Genomic DNA, 21,910 nt, shown 5'->3' with positions numbered 1-21,910 from the left:
GTTAATGCTGTTTCTTCTGATTTATCTGAAAGTCGGCAGCTTGTGAACTGAAAAGGAAATGTATGTCAATTGGTCACTCGACTCTTTTTTTTTTTTTTAATGAAAACATGGTTCTCATAAATATATATAATATATATATATATATATATATATATATATATAATATATATATATATATATATATATATATGTATGTATATACATGTATGTTTGTGTATAATAAATATATATATATATATATATATATATATATATATATATATATATATATATATATATATATATATATATATATATATATATATGAAGATAAAAGGCCCATAAAAAAACACTATTTGAACATTGCAACCATATATTTCAGGCACTTCCTTCTGTGCCCTGTTCACTGGAAAAATATTTTTCCAGTGAACAGGGGCACAGAAGGAAGTGCCTGAAATATATGGTTGTAAATGTTCAAATAGTGTTTTATGGGCCTTTTTATCTTCATATTATACTGTTGTATTACAGTAAAAACATTTATATATATATATATATATATATATATATATATATATATATATATATATATATATATATATATATATATATATATATATATAGCTTTAGGTTCCCATTTTAAGGGATCGTGATAAATCCTCCCTATTGTAAGGTTACAGGATACTGCTGTTTCATGCTTAAGTTTTGTATCCTTTATTTTTTAAAAGCGAATGAGGAATATGCAATATGGCGATGAATACATTACTGTGTACCGGCATGTATATACATATGTTTTCTACAACACTGAAGATCCTAAATATCCGCCAAGGTTGATGCGTCATGATGGAGCACTGTCCATAACATTTGAAATAGCAGGCGTTTCAAACTGCTGCACTTACATCGTCACGCAGTGCTTAAGACTTACAAAATCAATAAAACCCGTTGTTATACTGCATAAATGCATTTACACCGCATTGCTGAAAAGAAAATCTTGATGGAGAGCTGCCTTTCTCAGAATTGCCAACATAACGCTACTAAAAATTATAGGCCTATTTTTTTCTCGTGATTACTTGATCAAATAGTTCAGTGGTACATTTTCAAGTCATTCTGCGCTCTGAGGAAAAGAAAAGATCTATGCAAAAAGCCCCGTAAGGGGTTAGTGCTGTCAGTGCACCTCTTACGGTGCACTGTAGGCATTACTGAAGGTTCTTTGCAGCGTCCCTTCGGCCCTTAGCTGTAAACCCTTTCATTCCTCTTATTGTACCTCCGTTCATATTCTCTTCCTTCCATCTTACTTTAATCAACCCTCTCCTTTTAACTGATTCACAGTGCAACTGCGAGGTTTTCCTCCTTCATAACTGTCAAACCACCTAACTGTCAATTTCCCTTTCAGCGCTGAATGACCTCATCACAGGTCCCAGCGCTTGGCCTTTGGCCTAAACTGTATATTCAATTCTATAAAAAAAAAAAAAAGGAAAATATGCCAAAATTTACTCGCAGTACCAACATAACCGACAATACAGATACCAATCAAGCACATGGCGATATTACAAGAACTCTTAAGTCACTCTTAGGACGCAACAGGTAAAGTACAAAATTAGGCAGGAATTCTTCACGTCACCGTTATCTCATTCCGAACTTCCAGATCAGTGCGCGCACACACATCTAAAGACCGACCATTTACAGAAGAACAGAACAAAGACAGCTGACACAAGTCGCTTCTCTTCTGAGAATAGAAGTCACCTCTCTTCTAGGAATGAAAGTCGGTCACTGGCTCAGCAACAGACACTAAGAATGGAAAAAGGGGCGTGGATAACAGCTGTAGTTTCCCACCCGTGTTTAGGACCCAAGTTTATCACGCCCAGCACCCAATAGCTACCGTGTCCCCGCCCGTTCATTATAAGGGCGCGCACGCAATGACAAGATTGCGTTTTTGCAAGGCGTCTTCTCGCTATTTCTTCTCCGGTGACTTTCGCACCTGCGCGTATGACATATCACTATGCAAGTCAATGACTCGTTTTAATGCAAAAATGAAATAAAAAAAAAAAATTAACTATACAGTTAATACGCATCCATTTCTTATAGCAAATTTCATACTTTTCCAAGAGAATCGCTGCAAATACCTACACAAATATTACCTGCAGCCCCTCGAATCTGTCAATTAACCCTACTAAAATTTACATAAAACTTACTTTATAGTTAGCGAGCATCTATTTCTTAGAGCAAGTGTCATAATTTTCCAAGGAAATTGCTACATAGGCTATACCTACACAAATATTACACACAATCCCAATTTGTCAATCAACCCTAAAAGAGAAGAGGAGTTTTCCTTACTTCTACAGAGTGGTAAAAGGAATTACAACAAAGCATCTCTGAGGCGCTTTCATATTAGTCAGGCAGCTAAACCCCATTTTTGGTGATTTGGGGACTTTCCGGACAAAAAGCATGAAACTTGGTACAAATGTTGTTTGATACCTTAGCTACAAAATTGTCCCCGAACCAACTCATATGACCCCATCTTGGCGGCCATATTGGAATTTCAAGATGGCTGCCATCAATATATCTATACAAGCTTACAAAGGGTTATATGTTACAAAATCATGCAAACCATGTGGCAGGATCCTCTTTGGGAGCCATTAAGAACATTAAAATGATCAAATATCAAGTGACTATGAACCCAGCCTATGGCCGGGCATGGCTAAGCTCCTGCTGAGGGCATTTGTATTGAACCAGAAGTTTCATTTTCTTAAGCTTAACAAGTATTACTTTCTTTCCACTGAGGCTAGTGAAGCCTACCAGTAGGACGAGTTCTTGGTTAGTGCTGCTCAATTCTACTTTTAACTTATGAATATGTAGATATAAGTGTGTAGAGTCGCATCTATAAGAGTTTGACTTCAGCTCCGACTCATGCAAATTTTAAATTTACGACTCCGGCTCTGACTCCTCTCTCATATCCTGATCTTAAAATAACTTTCATTGAATATGTTAAAAGGAACTTAAATATATAATTTCTCTTCTTTTCTTTATTGTTTCAAACCTTCATGATGTGTTCTGTGATATGGGAAATCCTTTCTGTGATAGTGGTAATGAGTTGCTGGTCTTAGATACAAGAAATGTCATGGATGATTCTGTGATAACTACGGTAAGAACAATAACAACATTAGGAACTGAGCAATATAACCAGTACTACAAAGATGTTGTCACAGACTGTAAAAATCAATTCACACCCTGATCAAAAAGAACAAACTAGCTCTCTTCAGATGCCCCAGGCCGAAATTGCAAAAGCAGAAAGTCGCGGGAATGGATCTCCTGAAGAATGACGTTTCTCTCTTCTCTCGATTGTATATTGTCATGCAACATAGAGACAGTGACATGGATGCATTCTTTCAACATGAGAATCACCCTTTTCCACCTTCTTTGTCTAATGGTGAAAACTGCGGTTTGGAAAAAGTCTGACATCCAAAACATAATCAAGAGTGAGGATAAGGCTAATGCACCAGATAATTTTGATGCAAAGTTTCTTGATGGAGCTGCTATCGTGCATATGCTACCTACTGCAAGTGTTGCCACCTTTAAGGAGTATGCTGAATGCATCTTCGTTCCTTACATCTTGAAACAGCTAGAAACATGCCAGCAATTGACATTGTTTGGGACACTTATATCACAAATAGTCTAAAAGAGTCCACCAGAGAAAAGCGAGGCACAGGGATCAGAAGAAAAGTTGAAGAAAGGAACAAAATACCATTAAACTGGCAAGACTTCCTCAAAGACTCCAACAACAAGCAAGAACTCTTTGCTCTCTTATCTCATAAGGTTGCTAAAATGACAGTTCCTGACGAAAAAGAAGTTGTCATAACTTCAGGACAAGATGCCATAATTGTTGGTACTAGTCATGTAATCCCAAGATGCGACCACGAGGAAGCAGATACAAGGCTGCTAGTTCATATTCAGGATGCAATGAAAGAAGGTCACAAGAATTGTTTGATCAGGACTGTGGATAGTGATGTCCTTGTCATTTTGATTGGAAAATTTCATCATCTAATGTCAATAAGACCTGATTTGAATATCTGGGTTGGTTTTGGCACAGGAGAAACTTTACCTACCATCATATCAACACAATTTGTGCCTCTTTAGGGCGAAGAAAGATGTATATCCCTTCCAGTATTTCACTGTTTTACAGGATGTGATACAACTTCATCCTTCTATGGAAGAGGTAAAACTACAGCATGGACAGCATGGTACCATTATCCTGATGTAACTACGGCATTTATGTTCGTGGCACAAAACCCTTTTACAGATCTTGAAAAGGAAAGTTATCACTTCAAACTTCTAGAGCGTTATACAGTTGTCCTCTATGACAAGAGCAGTGATGTTGAATGGGTAGACGAAGCAAGAAAAATATTGTATTGTCAGAAAGAAAAAACTATGGAAAATATTCCTCCTACTCAAGATGCTCTGCTCCAGCACACCCGAAGGGTCATCTATCAAGCAGGAATATGGTCAACTTGTGACAAATGGGAACAGAATCTCCCATCTGCTGAAGGCTGGGGGTGGACTTTCAACAGAGAATCACAGGCATGGACACCAAACTGGATCACAAGACCTATAGCATCCAAAGCATGCAGTGAGCTGATTAAATGTGGTTGCAAGAGTAAAAGTGGATGTGGCACACGTTGTGCTTGTAAGAAGGCAAAATGGAAATGTACAGACCTGTGTAGCTGCAACTGTATAGTTTGATCTGTTTTATGAAGATCTTCTCTTGGAAAGTGATTTTTTTTTTTGTATATCTCAAATCTTTCATATCTAAGTATCATTGATTGAATTTTACAAGCTTTTCACCATGATAATCATCTTGTTAATTTTTACCAAAGGCATGCAAACATATTTAGTTCCATTTTTGTAATATCTCAGCCTTCTTCAACTTCTCAATGATGCTAGTTTATTGATAAAAAAGAAAATATGATATGTTTCAGAAAATATGTATTTTCTCGGTTGAACTAGAAGCAAAACAAGGTATTTTGATAAGTGTGCTTTGTATTTGTATTGATTTAATGTCCTTGCTATACACTGAATGTTTTTGCAATACGTCTAGGTTTTTGTGGTATTATTTAATACCATAATGTGTGCTATGCTAAATCTTATGTGATATGTGGAAAATAGTCTCATATATATAAATTTTTTTACAAAAGGCCTACAAGCAAAATTAGGTCTATTTTTGTGATATCTTAGCTTTATAAGTTTTTCATTTATAGCTCTAGTCTGTAGCTAGATTTTACTGATAAAGAAAATTCTATTTATGTTTGAAGAAAAATGGAGTATTTATTCAGTTCTTCTAGATATATAACAATTATGCTGTAAAATTTGTATTGTTATGCATTTATATATCCTTGCTAATAGAATGTTGCTAGCAATAAGCCTGTTTTTTGGTCAGATATTTTTTTATTTTATCTTCTACATACGCTTTATTTTATGTGATATATGGTGTACAGTTTCATTTATTTTACAATAGGCCTACAAGAGGGAGAAAGGTCTGCTCTCATGATATTTTATCTTTATAAATGTTCTAACTATGATTCTAATCTTTTGTGATCAGAATTTTTCTGATTATAAAAAAAAAAAAATTATTTATTTTTTGTCTAGAAGCAAAACCAGGTATATATTTTGATACTAATTGTGCTTTAAAATTGTATTGCTATAAGATATGTAACCTTATTCTATAAAGAACGATATTTGTGTACCATACCCATTTTTTCCTTAAGATTAATTTGGGATTTTTACTGCATATGCTTAATTTCATATGATATCATATTAGAAATGCATCTGATCATAGTTTAAGTGGTTTCACTGATTTTACCAGCCACAAAAACATATGGATTGATATAAAACATGCCTATCAAATGTTGCATTATCTATTCTATTTTTTTCAGTGGCAGCCATCTTGAAAATCAATATGGCGGCCAAATAAGGGTTTGATTGATTGGTTCCGGGGATAGAATTGTTTCTATATGCAATATCTACAAGTCTGCAAAGTTTGATGCTTTTGTCCAGTATGTCCCCAACAACTTGGTTATCTGCCTGACTATATGGCAAGACCTTTAGGTTATGCATTCTTATTCAGAGATAATCTACGCTTCTAATCCAATAGTGAGCAGTCAATGTATAGCAGGCGTTAAGGGTAGAGAATTTTTTCCTTATTCGGCTCTATTCAATCTCGAGTATAGAATTTACATGCTAGTAAACTGGTCTTGAAATTATATTTATTGACAATGTCCATCAACTTGTTGCCGTGCAAAAACCTAAAGCAGGTACTTCGAAAATTTTAACATTTACACGGGTACCGGCTGGAAATCTCTCTCTCTCTCTCTCTCTCTCTCTCTCTCTCTCTCTGGAGTCTCCGAAGTAATGAATTCATCGCCATATTCTTCATTCGCTTTTTAAAAGTAAAGGATACAAAGCTTAAGCATGAAACAAAAATTTCATATAACCTTAAAATATGGAGAATTTATCACGATCCCTTAAAATGGGAAACTAAAGCTATGACGAAAAAAAATTGGTAAACTGATGTCATTCGATATATAAGACAATGCCTACTTACCCATCAAACATAATTTACATTCACAAGCTAACACCCTCAAAAGAATCACAAAATACGCATTCGTTTTCATACCAAATGAAGCCTTCCATTTCGAGTTAGCTTTTAATTACAGTAGTTCTTTATGTACTTCGAAAGTCTTCGACTTATACTTAAAAGACAATCATAGAAATGTCTTTTTTTTTATTTTGAACACTGGCATTCTACTTCCAAAATCTCATATGCAAGAATATGATTTTACTAAATAATCCGGTGACTGAACACGAATAACATAGAAGCTGGCAAGATAAACGCATATTGCAGAAAAAACGCATTGTTTTCAGGTACTGTATCATATACAAGTGCATTACAATGCGTATGGGAATTCAAAGACCGAAACTCTTATGATACTAGTGGAATCTACTCCTGACGAAACTCATTAGTTACTGACAGACGTTGTGGCACCATGAACTAATGCAGTGCATTTCCTACAAAGCTTACACTTCAAGATCCCTTCTAAAAAATATGATAAAAAATGTAAAAATACAAGTTATATTCAGAATTCATCTTACGAAGAGGTTGAAACAACTAAAACTTGACTGCAAAGCCAATGGAATACGTTCCAAATATAATAAAAAAAAGGCAAGAAAAGTTATTCAATGCAACGATGACGACTGGAATGACATTGGCTAGAAAGTGCCGAGAATATCTCTAGGAGTCTAGGGAATAAATAACAAGAATGAAGTTCCAGTGGAACCGTAAAAAAAAAAAAAATCGTAGGCAACAAAAACCGGTTTTAAATACAGGACAAGAAGAGCTCTGTATATAAGAAAATTTCTGGGAATGATTTAGGCAGAAGAAAGATATATATATATATATATATATATATATATATATATATATATATATATATATATATATATATATATATATATATATATATATATATATATATATGAGCATTGCTAGAAAAAGGAAACTATTTACCAGTGAGATTTTCTGTATATTAAAGGATGTTGAAGTTAATTCTAAATGGAGAAACGGCAATCGACAAGCGATAGCCTAAGTCAGCTGGCCTATCTGTCGAGCTGAGCAGCAACCATGGGGACCCTTACCTCAGACAAAGTGCTTATCACATTTTTCAGAACAGAAAGAAAAAGACCAATACCTATCCCATTCTCACCACTGAAAGACACAGAATCAAATCGGAACAAATGGACGTAAAGCAATCCATACTGCACGTGGATACTTTAGGAAAGGTGCAATTGTACAAGAAACTAAGAAAAGGTTCGGAGTACATCCGTATACACATACAATATTCATCACACATAACCATAACTCACCCACCTACAGTCCTTGCCCGTAACCATACACCATGAATGCTATTCCAATGCATAAACAGTCTTATGCAAGCCAAAGGAGACATTACCTTGCAAAGGAAGCTGCTCCATGGAATCTAAACATAATACTCAAAGTTATGCAACCATACGTCCTTGAAGATGCTAAGAACAGGGCCGATTTAGTGATTGTATAGAAGTGAATGGCAATCTGTATCTTCCATGTTTTGACCACAAGAAGGTCGCTTTCGTCTAGATCTTCATGGTGACTATGTGCGTTAAGATTTGGGACGTCTAGAGTGTGTTCATGAATGAGAAAACAAGGCATAGCATTTCATCATTCACTGTAAATAATAATAATAATAATAATAATAATAATAATAATAATAATAATAATAATAATAATAATTTATTATAACTTCTTGTTAATGTTTTCACATTTATTACCCTCATAAACATTACCAAAGCCCTCAACACTACTAGTCATTTATACTCTGCTAATTCATAAATCTCCATTGATTTTTATTACAAGCATTGGAGAGTCACATTTAAAAACAGAAGCTCCAAGGTTAGCAAAGGTAATAAGTGACAGTAGCTGAAATCATAAATGCTAAACATCTAAATATCCGACAAGAACTTGCAAACATATTTCGAGTATGCACAATTACAAAATGCATACCGTACACTGTTAATACTCAATGTTAGCATAATGATTAAACATAGCCTGGTGTAAGTTAAACATAGCAAGCATGGTACTCCGTGTATGTATGTATGTGTGTATTATATATATGTATATATATATCATGTGTATACATAATTATACATATGTATATATAATTATATATATGATATATATATATATATATATATATATATATATATATATATATATATATATATATATATATATAATCTATATATATAACCGTATGCATACAAAGGCGTATAGACATTCGAACTGCGTCATTGCCTAACGACTGACGTACGGAATCACAATCACATGGACAGGCATACAATACATTTTCACACGCACAATGGAACAGGCTCTGTATCCAAAGCCTCTTACCTCACACATCCCCTCCCCCTTCAAAGCCCACCCCTAACCCTATGAATACAATAAGTCAACAATAAAAAAAACGCGGGGTTCTTTTTGGGTTAGGGGGTCAACAAGAAAGCGGAAGGGGAAAATTAATATGTGGAATGAGGTTGCCAGAGGGGTTGGAATGCAATGTGAAGGGGGTTGTGAGAAATAATCAAAAATTTCTTTTGCACCAAATGGCAAAATTAAAGTAGACTCCTTTAGCATAAAATGGCAATTTAATAATAATAATAATAATAATAATAATAATAATAATAATAATAATAATAATAATAATAATAGAATGGCCGTCTGGATGCCATTGAGTTTGTGGGAAAGATATATAATTTACAGGCTGCTACAAAGAAACTCGTTCAAGATATTGAGACACTGCAATAGAAACTTCACCCCGACAGCCATTCTGTTTGATGCAGTTTGTTTGAAAGAGGTCTTCTTCGAAGTAATAATAATAATAATAATAATAATAATAATAATAATAATAATAATAATTATTATTAATAAACTTCCTTTAATACTAAGTGGATTGTACACTTTTTGTCTAATCTTGAAGAAAGCTTTGTTTAATCATTTTGAAATGGTTTTAATACTCATAATAATAATAATAATAATAATAATAATAATAATAATAATAATAATAATAATAATAATAATAATAATAATACTTCCTTTGCACTAAGTGGCTCGTACACTTTTTGTCTGATCTTGACGAAATCTTTGTTTCATCATTCTGAAGTAGTTTTAATTCCCATAACATTATTATTCATAAAACATACAGCTTACGATTCTAACAGACATATGATATGAAATTTTATTCAAATAAAATTACATTATATACGTACATTTTTTCCTAAAACAACAAACACTAATACATCTTGCGATTAACGAGATGCAAGGATTAATTACAGAAACAACAAGTACAAACAACATCTACTTAGATCTATTATTACTACTATATTTTAGTAAATGAAACCTATTCATACAGGAGCCATTGACTTGAAATTCAAGCTTCCAAAGAATGTTGGTTTCAACCTCCCACCGCAGACCCCACACTGCAGCAGTAACTGATCATGATACAGAGCCAGTGATTTTTCATCGTCCAGAGGGAGACGCAAACCCGCGACATCTGAGAGCGCATGTCACAACACTAACCACTATACCAGCGGACCAATGATTACATCGCTCTATTACCAAGGTATAAAAATTATGGTGGTTGCGTCAAGAATACGCCTAGGAGAAAATAGCTGTTTAATGCGTATGCTGAGACCGCTAATTTAATAAACGCAAAATATTTAATATACACAAGCACACTCAGAGTCATACGCACATATACACACTCTCATGATATAATATATATGCATATATATATGTGTGTTTGCGCGCGGGCATATCCAAGCAATTTCATCTTCTATTATCTAAGCTCAATCATATCTCACCCCCCACCTCTCCCCCGCCGCCGATGTTTAGCCTAGCGATCACTCGGTTAGACTAAACATATTCCGGCAGATGGAGAATGAGCTCATTTCCATTATTGTGGACCTGCTAATTACACACACACACACAAAGATAATGGACGATCACGCCTTCCTTTCCCGCCCAAGATAATTAAATAGGCCTACTGGAGTAGGCCCACGCATGACCACGAAGGGACTAATGACCACTGAGAGCAGGGAGTGTAATCGATGACTAAATTTAGTTTAAGGTTTCGGTGAAACTTTAGCAGGCTATTTTATTATGACGCTTAGGGTGCCTCTACACCACTGCCAAACAAGTCATAAACACACGTCGGCAACTTGTTGCAAACACATCAAAACCGGGTTAAATACAAGCTAACGACTTACTGGTAGTCCTACCCAATGCTTCATATGATTAACGAGCATTTGCCAAAGATTCATTCTCCCATTTAAGGTCGTTGATTTGTTTTCAATCCGTTTGAGATATATATGAATTAAATAAATTGAATTGAACTGAGAATTTAGGCCAAAGGCCAAGCACTAGGACCTATGAGGTCACTCTGCGCTGAAACGGAAATGGGCAGTATAAGGTTTGAAAGGTGTAACGGGAAAACCTCGCAGTTGCACTATGAATCCATTGTCAGGAGAGGATCGTCAGTAAGATGGAAGAAAGAGAATATGAAAGGAGGTACAGTAAAAGGAACGAAAGGGGTTGCAGCTAGGGGCCGAAGGCATGCTGCAAAGAACCTTAAGCCTACAGCCTACAGCGCATCGCATGAGGTGCACTGACGGTACTACCCACCTACGGGGATTTGAGATATAGGCTATATGCTTCAAGTTTCCGACAAGTACTTACGAGACCTTAGACTGGAAACACCTTTAATGACACAGATACGTAGGTCGAAACGCATGATTTTTGTAAGGTGGGGTCTTCGTTACATGCTTTCTTTTTTCTTTAAAATATCCTGATAATTTCATTCAACAGTGTTTCGGGCAACTGCTGCCACTGTTTAAATAACTCACAAAACTCATGTTTTAGAATTCATGACATTTTCTTGATTTACTCTGGAACTGTAATCATCTAGGAGTATTTGATTCATGATTTCGAACTCTCTCCCTCTCTGTAACACCTCGTTTAAATAAAAGTATTCTCTCTCTCTCTCTCTCTCTCTCTCTCTCTCTCTCTCTCTCTCTCTCTCTCTCTCTCTCTCTCTCTCTCTCTCTCTCTGCCGACGAAATTCAAGTAGGTTACTCTCTTCAAGAGCCTCACACTTACACGGTCTAATTTCCAAAGAACAATGTATGAAACATTCTTGGGAAAGTAACATAAATATAATGATATTCTCAATCATATAATTCATCCTTAAGCCGGTTAGAAACTCTCGATTCTTTTTATCACTCAAAAATTATTGGAAGTCTGTTAGTTCTGTTGCAAACTATTGACATTCACAACTACTGCATAAGTTTAAGTTTCTGTTAAACAAAGCGCCACAACGTAAGGTCAACATGCTACAACTTGGCGTAAAATACTAAAAATCTTTTATAATTTTCTTAACATAAACGCCCGAAAATTCCATAAGCATAAGTAGCCTAAGTCTGATGATACAAAAATACTTTACATGCAATAAATGAATCCATTCCTGGGCACATAAATTACGCAATGTTTACTATAATTATTTGGATACAGCCTCGACATAATCAAATAGGTTAACTCTTAACTACGGAAACTGCTGGGCTATCTGAACGTTTCGAGGATACCCCAAAAGGGAATTGGAGCGATTACCAAATCATTTACATATACTCTATACATATATATATATATATATATATATATATATATATATATATATATATTTACACATATATATATTGCTTTATTTACATATACCTCTATACATATTAATATAGCCATGTCAATCAATCGCCCCCATAGGTCTACCTACTCAAGCTTGAAATATGACATTTTTATAATAAAATAAAGTTTTATATATACTTACCAAGTAATTACATAGCTAATTACTTGGTAAGTTACTTACATAAAAACAATATGTTGGGTTCATCATTAACAGTTTCTGGGACATTAAAAATTATCCAACTGAAAATACAACTCTTAAAATTTGTTCACCCAACTTTAAAGCTTTAAGTAGGCCTGTTTGCGTGACAGAGATATCTAGTGTTTGTCTCAATTAAGTAAAAGGCAGGTGAGCAACTGTACATTTCTTCAGAATAATACATGATTACCAAACAAATAAAAAGTTATCACATGAAGTCCGCAAGTCAAGCTGGCCCACAACCAAAAGATATAGTTATTATAGTGTGTTATAATATTATTTAGCACTGAACCCCCAATCACGTACAGATTTACTCTAAATTACATAACCCACCGCTTTGTACAGTTGCGTGTGCAGCATTCTCAACCAACGACAAAAACTCGCTGAATATTATCAATTCATCACCAAAGCCATGCACCGTACTTACCTAGCCGGTACATACTGCCTCCATAGCCGCCCGATAGTAGTCATCGTATAAACAGTTATGAAATAAAATTATTATTAAATAAAAACGCCCGCTTACAATCGCTGGGTACAAGTAAGCAAGGAGTAGCTCCGACTATGTTTCAGATTGGATGTATAGTCACTGCATGCTACTGCGCGTACTATTAAAATGGTAGAGTCAACATTTCCCGAGAGACGAGCACGTACATGTATACGTTTCCACAGCTAAGAAGGTACTGGTTTCTGTTATGGTTGCTGCCGTAAACTTATCTCGTGTAAGCTGTAACTTCGAGGTCCCGTAACCCACCGACGTTTCTCCGAGTGTAGTAGTTGCCGTTTCTTAATTTATTCCAGATTTCCCTCGTAGACATTTCCCATCTATAAACTAAGTTTCTTACAAGATATTTTGGGGGAAGATTTCCATATGTCATGATCTCCATTCCTGTAAAGTATTAATCGAGAGTTTTCAGGTATTATCTTCCCGGTAATCAGTAACAAGCAATGCTAAACGAAACTCTTCTTTTGCCACGTTGCCAGTTACTCTTTTCTTGTCATTTCAGGGGTGATGTCTCGTGTTGTCTGAAAATTTTCTCCATAACGTTAACGATAACGGCCACATAAAACAATATTCCAGTTTTAGAGGAAATACTCAGCCAGGGGCATAGACTGTAAATGTTGTTGAGACATACGATGTCCATACAAAGAAGAAAATCTGATATTTACAATTCCTTCCCTAGGCGCCGAAATCTGTGAATGTAGGTCAACCGCACTCTTTCAACGGTTTCTGACAAATAACAAATTGCTACTTTGTTTATTGTTAATGCCCAAATCACAACGATATAACCGGTCACATTTACACTGCAAGACGGCATAACTTAGACGAAAACATATCTAGTCGAGGAAGAGAAAGTACACTTGTGTAACAAACAAAAACAATCGGCTTTCAACAGGATAGGTGGTCATTTGTCTGTTGCGTACAGCGGAACAGGTATCCCAACAGTCCAAGTTTGGATGTCCTAAAAATGCGAGTTTTAAGGAGATAATTCTGCCAGATTCCCGTCCTTGTTAAGAAAGTTCCAAAGTAACTTCAACTCTACATGAAGAATTAATCCTTACGTTTCTCTGCCTGCTGGGACGAGTACTGTCATGGCAATTATTCGCCTGTTTATTTCTTTATTTGCTGTCATTCAACTAGAGTGAGGTAACACATGATTATTCTTATTACGGTATAGGGATCAAATTACATTACTACTGCAAGATAATGTTGAAGAGCTCGTAAGTATAATGATTAAGAGTACACACACACATATGCATAGACATTGATACATACAAATACTTAGACCAATACAAGCTCGTGCCTCCCCGTGAAGTCATTGCCCCACCAGTGTTGGAGGGGAGGCATGAGGTTGCAGACTTAAAGTCTTAATTCAGTTCCGGTTATTGGGTACGTTCAGCCAAAATCTTACTGACCCTCTGTTGACCTTTAAACTGTGCATTAATGGCGTACCTGATGGCTAGTCGACTGGTGTAGGGGCAACTAGAATAGAAAGGGGCATGGGGTAGCTACGTCCTTCTGAGAAAAAAAAAAAAAGAAAAACTACCCGGGAACCGAAAAGGTTCCGTCTTCTGTCTTCAGGCACATGCGCAAGGAAAAGATGGCACCTGGCGTTTTAAACAAATATATAATACCACAAACAGGTGTTTTCAATAAAGGTAATTCAGTCAGAAATTGTAAAAGGAACCATTAATGGTTCAGTAATCCTTTGAAGGCTGAACGAAGAATAGACAACGATCATACTTTTATATTTCTTCGGATGAATGTGTTATCACGACTGTTCTGGTACGCATAGGACTAAAGTCTAAGACTAGGTTTTTTGGCCAGCTATTTTTCTCCTCCAAAAGTCACTTGTTTGTGTGTGTGTGTGTGTAAATGTCCGCGCGCATTTGCTCTCATTGTACAGTCGCCACTTTCGTCACAAAGCTGGCAACTGAAGTTACTAAAAAAAAAATAAAATATTCCCCAAGATATTCCTCTTTATATACGGTATCTCATTAACATTTTACCTGTCAAGTTACTCTCATTAAACTCATACATGTACATAATTAAAAACTCATTACGCAATGATAAATATTTTTTTAAATCTTGAGGGTGTTGATTCATCCTAAATTCTTTTCATTCTTTTTTCACACATCGGCTTCTGAGTCGTCATTAAAAAAAAAGTCAGACGCAAAGATATAAAGAATATATGTAGAAATAAATTTTATACAGACTGACGTAACACCATGTATTCAAATGGATATGGGTAAGGGCGAAGAAAAAAAAGATCTACAACTTCATACACACAGTATGTTTGTGTACATCCAGATAAAGCCCAGTAGAAGGTGCACTATTAGCATTGCTTAAGGTTCTTTGCAGAGTCCCGTCGGCACCTAGCTGTAGCCCCTTTCATTCCTTTTACTGTGCCTCCATTCACATTCTCTCTGCCGTCTTGCTATCCACCATCTCCTTACACTTGTAAGATTCTTGGTGCAACTGCCAGGCTCTCCTCCAGTTACACCTGTCAAGCCCTCTACTCTCAATTTTCCTTTCAGCGCTGGATGACCTAATAGGTCCCAGTTCTAGGCCTTTGGCCTAAATTTAATATTCCATTTATATATACATCCAGGTAAGACTACTGAGTTTGACGTCTGCAGTCATTTTTACTTTAGATACAAAAAAAGAACTCCCATCTCTCGTGAATCATGCCGTTCACATTGATTGTTACAGGACGTTTTAGTAATGATATTTCGTGCAATAATTCAATAAATTTACCAATCTAGAAGCAGACCACAAATCTCTCCAGGCAAGACTTTCCATCTTCATAAATGTTTTAAAGTAAAATGGCGAAGAACGGGGTTTTCCGAGGGAGGAACACGTTCTTCTAAACGGCTTGTCGTTCGCTCAACGTTCAACGGAGTTGGGTTTAGTCAGTACCAGGGTGAGAGGAGGTGGTTTACCTTGGTTAGTACTAGGGTGGGTGACCGACGAGGAAAAACAGAAATAATATATAATGTGTTGCGCACTAGTAGCTCTGAGGATTAAAAGTGCAAACAATAGCAGACTTAGACCCAGGAGAATGTGTGGCCATCGTAACCTGGGAAACTAATAAAGACAGTGAAAACGCCACTGCTATTTCTGCTTGCACATTTCGCGTCTGTCATATGGCGAGTGACTGGACCGAAGACAAGCTGAGCGCGTGAATAAGAAAATATATTCAGTGATGAAACACTGACTCATGAACACTCCTCGCAGTCTCTCTCTCTCTCTCTCTCTCTCTCTCTCTCTCTCTCTCTCTCTCTCTCTCTCTGAATAAAAGAGACTCACAAATTGAGTCTTCCAGTTGGAGATCCTAATCGGATTTAAGGTCCAATAAAAGACATTAGCCTAATTAGTATGATTCAGTTATATATGCAGGCTTACGTAAGGAAATTACTTTTTTGATAATTGTCATAATTGCTTTGTAAAAGAAGCTCATGTGACTCTATACATCCGTAAGCAGTGTAAATCCCCAGATTAAATCATCGTTCGTCCCGCAGAGAAACCGACAAATGACGAGCTCTTGCAGGAGTAGTTCATTTTTCGGTATTTCTGGGGGTCACAGACGGTCCAGGGATTTTAGTATCCTTCTGAAAGAACCAGGGCTTCTGTTGAAAGAAAAATAGTGCTATCTCTGTGCAAGGAAGCAAGGAGGAGGCACGAGTAAGGCAAATGCAAATTCAGATGAAAATTCATTCCACAGTCTGAAATACACTAAGAAACGAGAGGCTGTTTTTTGTCCTGCCACTCCCTCAGTGAGGAGAAGGAGCCCAACCTCCCAGAACGGCTGAGATCTACGGTCACTCATTAACTTTATGAACCTACAAGCCCACAGCCATCAGGTAAGACCTAACGGGAATTTAAAATCTCGTACCTTTGCATTGTAATATTACACTTCGTTGTATTGTTCAGTATTATGTACGCAATATTTATGAAACATTTAACGTACAGATTACCTTACGATGATATCATCATCTTGAAAAGTAGAAACTAATCAAGAAAATGACCAAACTAAGACATACATACATCAGCTTTTCATTCTACGTAGTATCTTTGATTTGACAGTAAGTGTATACTACCCATTTCGTAGAATTTTAGCAACTGCATCCTGTTGCATTTCTGAAACGTCTCATTGCAAAATTTCAAAACTGTTCCCTTCCCTGTCGTGCAAAACTGCGAGATAGTTTTATCAGTGTTGATGCTCTTACGTTTAAGCAAAGGCTATCGTGTTGTTTTATGAAGTCACACCCACCTGCAGTATTTTTACTTATGTCTCATCTGCTTCGCATTTGTGTAATGTTCGTTTGTTTTTCTTTCACACTATTTATGCACACACACACACACACACACACACACATATATATATATATATATATATATATATATATATATATATATATATATATATATATATATATATATGAATATGTATAATTATATATATATATGTGTGTGTGTATGATTTACATATTGCATGTTTATTGCAGGATATGTGGTTAGTTTGTCCCAAAATTCCCTTCCATTATCTTTTATTTCACCTGAAACCAGTTATGACCGCAAGGTCCGTTCCGTTATGAGCTGCAGACTTCTACCCCTTCTACTTATCATTCTGGTATATGTTGACGAACAACATTATATTAAAATTAACTTCATTTCAAACTGCTACAACTGGTAGAGAAACTTAAACAAAAAATAATCACTCGAACTTTGCTAGAGATCCCGTTTCGTGATGTCATGAGAACAGGGCTGCCAACCGTCACGCACTGAGCCCAGCAGACATATTCCCATCATTTCGCGTTCTCTCAGGCATTATTCAAGGAATCTCACGCGTAAAGACAAATTTCAGGGTATTTTCTTCCAAGCTGTTGCAGCAAGGAACAGCCGTGTTAGATTACAGTAGGCTATAGGTATCATACTCTTTTGTAACACGGAAAGGTTGACGGGTGGTGGCGGAGAGCAAGAAAATATATACTTATAAGTAAAAAAATCATAATTTCATTTATATTTTGTATAATTTCCGCCATTGAAGCTCTTCTTCTAAACATTAGTCTATTAAAAAATTTAAAATTTCACATAATTTTCAACAAAATTAGACTTGATTTCATTATATTGATTCATTTCATATAACATATATAAAAACCTCATGGTTGCGACGAATCACAACAGAATTTAAACCAAAGTCAATAGTCTGTGATGAATGACGTCATCACTCGACCGCTGAAAGGTATGACGTCATTCTTAAATAAAAATGACATCATCAAAAATCTCTCAATGAGTTCTAGAAATATTTTATTACAAACATTATTAAGTAATATATTTGATTACAAGACATCAGGGACAATATATTGCTTTTTTTGTTTTAAAGTAGAGTGAGTAAGAATTGGATGTTATTTAACGCTATCTGGCAACTCGAGAAAGTAATAGGCTTACTGTACAAAACTGACTTATGGTGGCCAGAAGTCCTGCTTTAGGAAGGACAGTCCTGTTTTTGAGCATTCTGTCCTGTGTCCTGCTTCACCTTAAGAAGGACGTTAATTTGTCCTGTTTTTGGGTCTGTCTAAAATATATATATATATATATATATATATATATATATATATATATATATATATATATATATATATATATATATATAAAAAAAATATAGATAAATACAAATACATATACTAAAACAGTGAGAACTGATGGTCAAAATAACCATTGATTTTTTTTTTATTAGGCCAATAATTTTATATAGTGGCTGTTGGCACAGTTAGGAACACTAGGCATGGAGTCGCAGTGTAGTTGTATAAAGGCCAGTTTACACTATGACGTTTGCGGCCCCGCATAACTTACGAATAAAATTGAATATTAATTAATTTCAGTTCTTTATTCATACACTATTTGACGTTTAAACACTCAAGTCAAGTTATATATATATACAGTATATATATATATATATATATATATATATATATATATATATATATATATATATATATATACATTATACAACATTTTATATTTCAACTCCTCAATAATCATGTTTAATTTAGATTAAAAATTGGTGTTGGCAAAAAAAAAAATTGTCCTTCTTTTTGGGACTTTGGAAATGGCCACCCTAAACTAGACTGTGCCATATGATGCTCATAAGAAATCGTTTTGCGCCAATCATTGTGAAATCTTAAATGAACAAAGAAAATTCATTTGTTTCACACATCAGATAATATGAAGCAGTCTTTATGGAGGTCACCATCCAAGTTGGAAAGTTCTAGCGGTGATTTTTCTATTAGTAATATACCAGTAACTCGCATACACCAAAGGAACACAAAATTACTTAATTATATCTCACAAATACATTACAGAATACTCTCGATAAAGACTATTAAATTTTCTGAGAACAAATACAGGATACTTACCAGTACATTAGCCATCCAAAAACACGCAGTGTATATATACATACATACATATATATATATATATATATATATATATATATATATATATATATATATATAGTATATATATAGTATATGTTGAAGTGATTATAATCATGCGCACATAAATACATAAGGCACAAATTATCCATTAAACTTGCATCGAAAGGGAGATATAGTTTTATGATAAACATATCTACCCCAAGCAGGATTCGACCTTAAGCTTTATTGAATTCATATGTGGGGAAGTGACATATCAACCCAACCGTGCATAGGTTCGAATCCTTGCGAGGACAGGTGATTTTAATCAGAAATAATCCTCATTATGGGTAAGTTTTTCCCGATGCAAAGTGCATTCTATGTTAATCGGTTATGTGATTTAATATTTACTGGTACTAGACTAGAACAAATGCCATGTGTAGAACTGACAAATACCCTGCCACGCGCTTGTTAGTTTTCTGTAAAAGAAAACTATTGTGCTATAAATTGGTATATTGATCATCCACCTCCAATCATCCAACATACCAAATTGCAGACCTCTAGCCTTAGTAGTTTTTATTTTATTTAAGGTTAAAGTTAGCTATGATCGTGCTTCTGGCCACCAGGCCAGGCGCGGCAGGCTGAGTTTCATGGGCGGGGGCTCATACAGCATTATACCGAGACCACCGAAAGATAGATCTGTTTTCGGTGGCCTTGATGATAAGCTGTACAGAAAACTCGATTGCTCCAAAGAAACTTCGGCGCATCTTTTACTTTTTTATATATATAAATCAGTCAATCTCACTGTGAGTCTATGAAAGGTTGGCAGCCCTGTGGACACCAATGACTTTTATTGGGAACTTTTTCGACAAAAGAAGCCATTCAAGATGAAGCAGAGCATGACGCAGGTCGATGTTCCTTTTGTTGAATTTTCACCAGTTTACCCGACTAATATTGTTTGAAGAGCCTCCTGCATAAAATTAATTTGGGCAGGCATTGCTCATTTGATATCTCGTGTTTTCACGTTATCCAAGTTTAGCAGCTCTTTGTAACTGAAACTAGTTTGTGAACACTGCATTGTCGAACTTTTGTAGATCTACCCAAGTCTGTTCAGTCTATTCAGTTGAATGAGAAAGATCTTTAATAGAAACACCAAAGAAATCCTGAACAACGTTGGAAAGAAAATATTGTCCGAAACACCAATTCATTGCAGGGCTGACAGTTTTTATTTTTTTTTTTATTTTTGAGGTGGTCTATTTGAAACAAAACTGACTCTTCAGAAATGTCTAAGCTGATGAGTTCAAAATTTCCTTCAGCTTCATAAATTTATGAAGCAATTCCTCGACTATATACTTGAGATCATACACATATCCGCAATCATACTGGTAATACAGTAGATTAGACCTCATGTTCACAGGTGTCCCAGCTTTAGTGAAGTCCAAGGTCTGTGAATATACAGGCACTCTTGACCATTGCGCCATCGAAATGGACATTTCTGTCAATCAGTATATTCCTATTTCCAGCATTGGAAAACCGGTCTGGCTGAAATCCACAGCCAATTGGGATCGCATTATTGAAGCTTGTCAGGTACTTAATATTTCAACCCAGCCAGTGGGGGTGGGGGGGACAAGCCAGTCCAGCTTGCTGCTGGTCTCAAGCCCGGATAAATGGGGAGAGTTGCAGCCTGGTCTAGCCAACCGAGTATGAAAACAGTGGCAAAAACTAATTAATGAATCTAGAGTCAATAGTGGAGGAAGAATTAATATATACGCTTTTTTCACCAACTTATCAGCGTCCATTCTCTCCACATGAATGAACCATCTCAAAACGCTCTGATCCACAATTGCAGCTATGCTAAACTTGTTATCCTTTCTTTTACTATCCCCACATTCCACACTCTACCAATTTTTCGTACTGCGAATATTCTTTGTCAGCAGTTGATCTCAACAACTCCAACCTTTATTTGTTCACTTCCATTCAACATCCATATTTTAGTTTCCAAGCGGAGAGCTGAGCTGACTCAGCAACCCTTGTTTCCTTTCTACGTTCTCATTTTGGCGTTCTCGAAGTATTCAAGTCTCTTCCAGGTCTTTTGCCCGCACCTTTCTTGCTTGAGCTATTCTGTGACTCGCCACTTCTTTCATTCTATCGCTATCCATTATATTTTCTCCCAAGTGGAGAAACCAGTCTGAAAGCGTTTGGAAGAAGAGAAAGTTGGAAATAAAAAGCAAAGAGCAAAACTGCAAGAATAAATGGCAACCAAGAACATGGAGCAATGAATGTCAGTATGAATGGCGGAAGAATAGAAGCGGTTAATTTATATTGGTATTTAGGGGTAAAAGTAACAGATGATAATATAAGATTTAAGCCAAAGGCCACGCTCTGCGACCTATGAGGCCATTCAGCGCTGAAAGGAAAATTGAGAGTAAAGGAGGTTTGAAAGGTGTACCAGAGGAAAACCCCGCAGTTGCATTACGAAAAAATTGTGAGGAGATGGTGGAAAGTAAGAT

General features: G+C 35.8%; 1 protein-coding gene across 2 annotated transcripts in view; it reads right to left on the bottom strand.

Moving 5' to 3' along the window:
• The window catches only part of pip (heparan sulfate 2-O-sulfotransferase pipe), a 101,517-nt gene extending 87,799 nt beyond the window's left edge, over positions 1-13,718 (bottom strand). The window contains exon 1 of one of the 2 annotated variants that reach the window (XM_067100164.1): positions 12,913-13,718. In XM_067100164.1, the coding sequence (XP_066956265.1) occupies positions 12,913-12,956 (44 nt within the window). In that variant the 5' untranslated portion in view covers positions 12,957-13,718. The remainder of the gene's footprint in view (positions 1-12,912) is intronic. The other variant, XM_067100170.1, reaches the window with a different exon arrangement.
• Between the last annotated feature and the right edge of the window lie 8,192 nt (positions 13,719-21,910).

The sequence above is a fragment of the Macrobrachium rosenbergii genome, chromosome 4 (genome assembly GCF_040412425.1).
Source record: "Macrobrachium rosenbergii isolate ZJJX-2024 chromosome 4, ASM4041242v1, whole genome shotgun sequence".
NCBI classification, from domain to species: domain Eukaryota; kingdom Metazoa; phylum Arthropoda; class Malacostraca; order Decapoda; family Palaemonidae; genus Macrobrachium; species Macrobrachium rosenbergii.
This window is presented reverse-complemented; position numbering and strand designations above follow the sequence as displayed.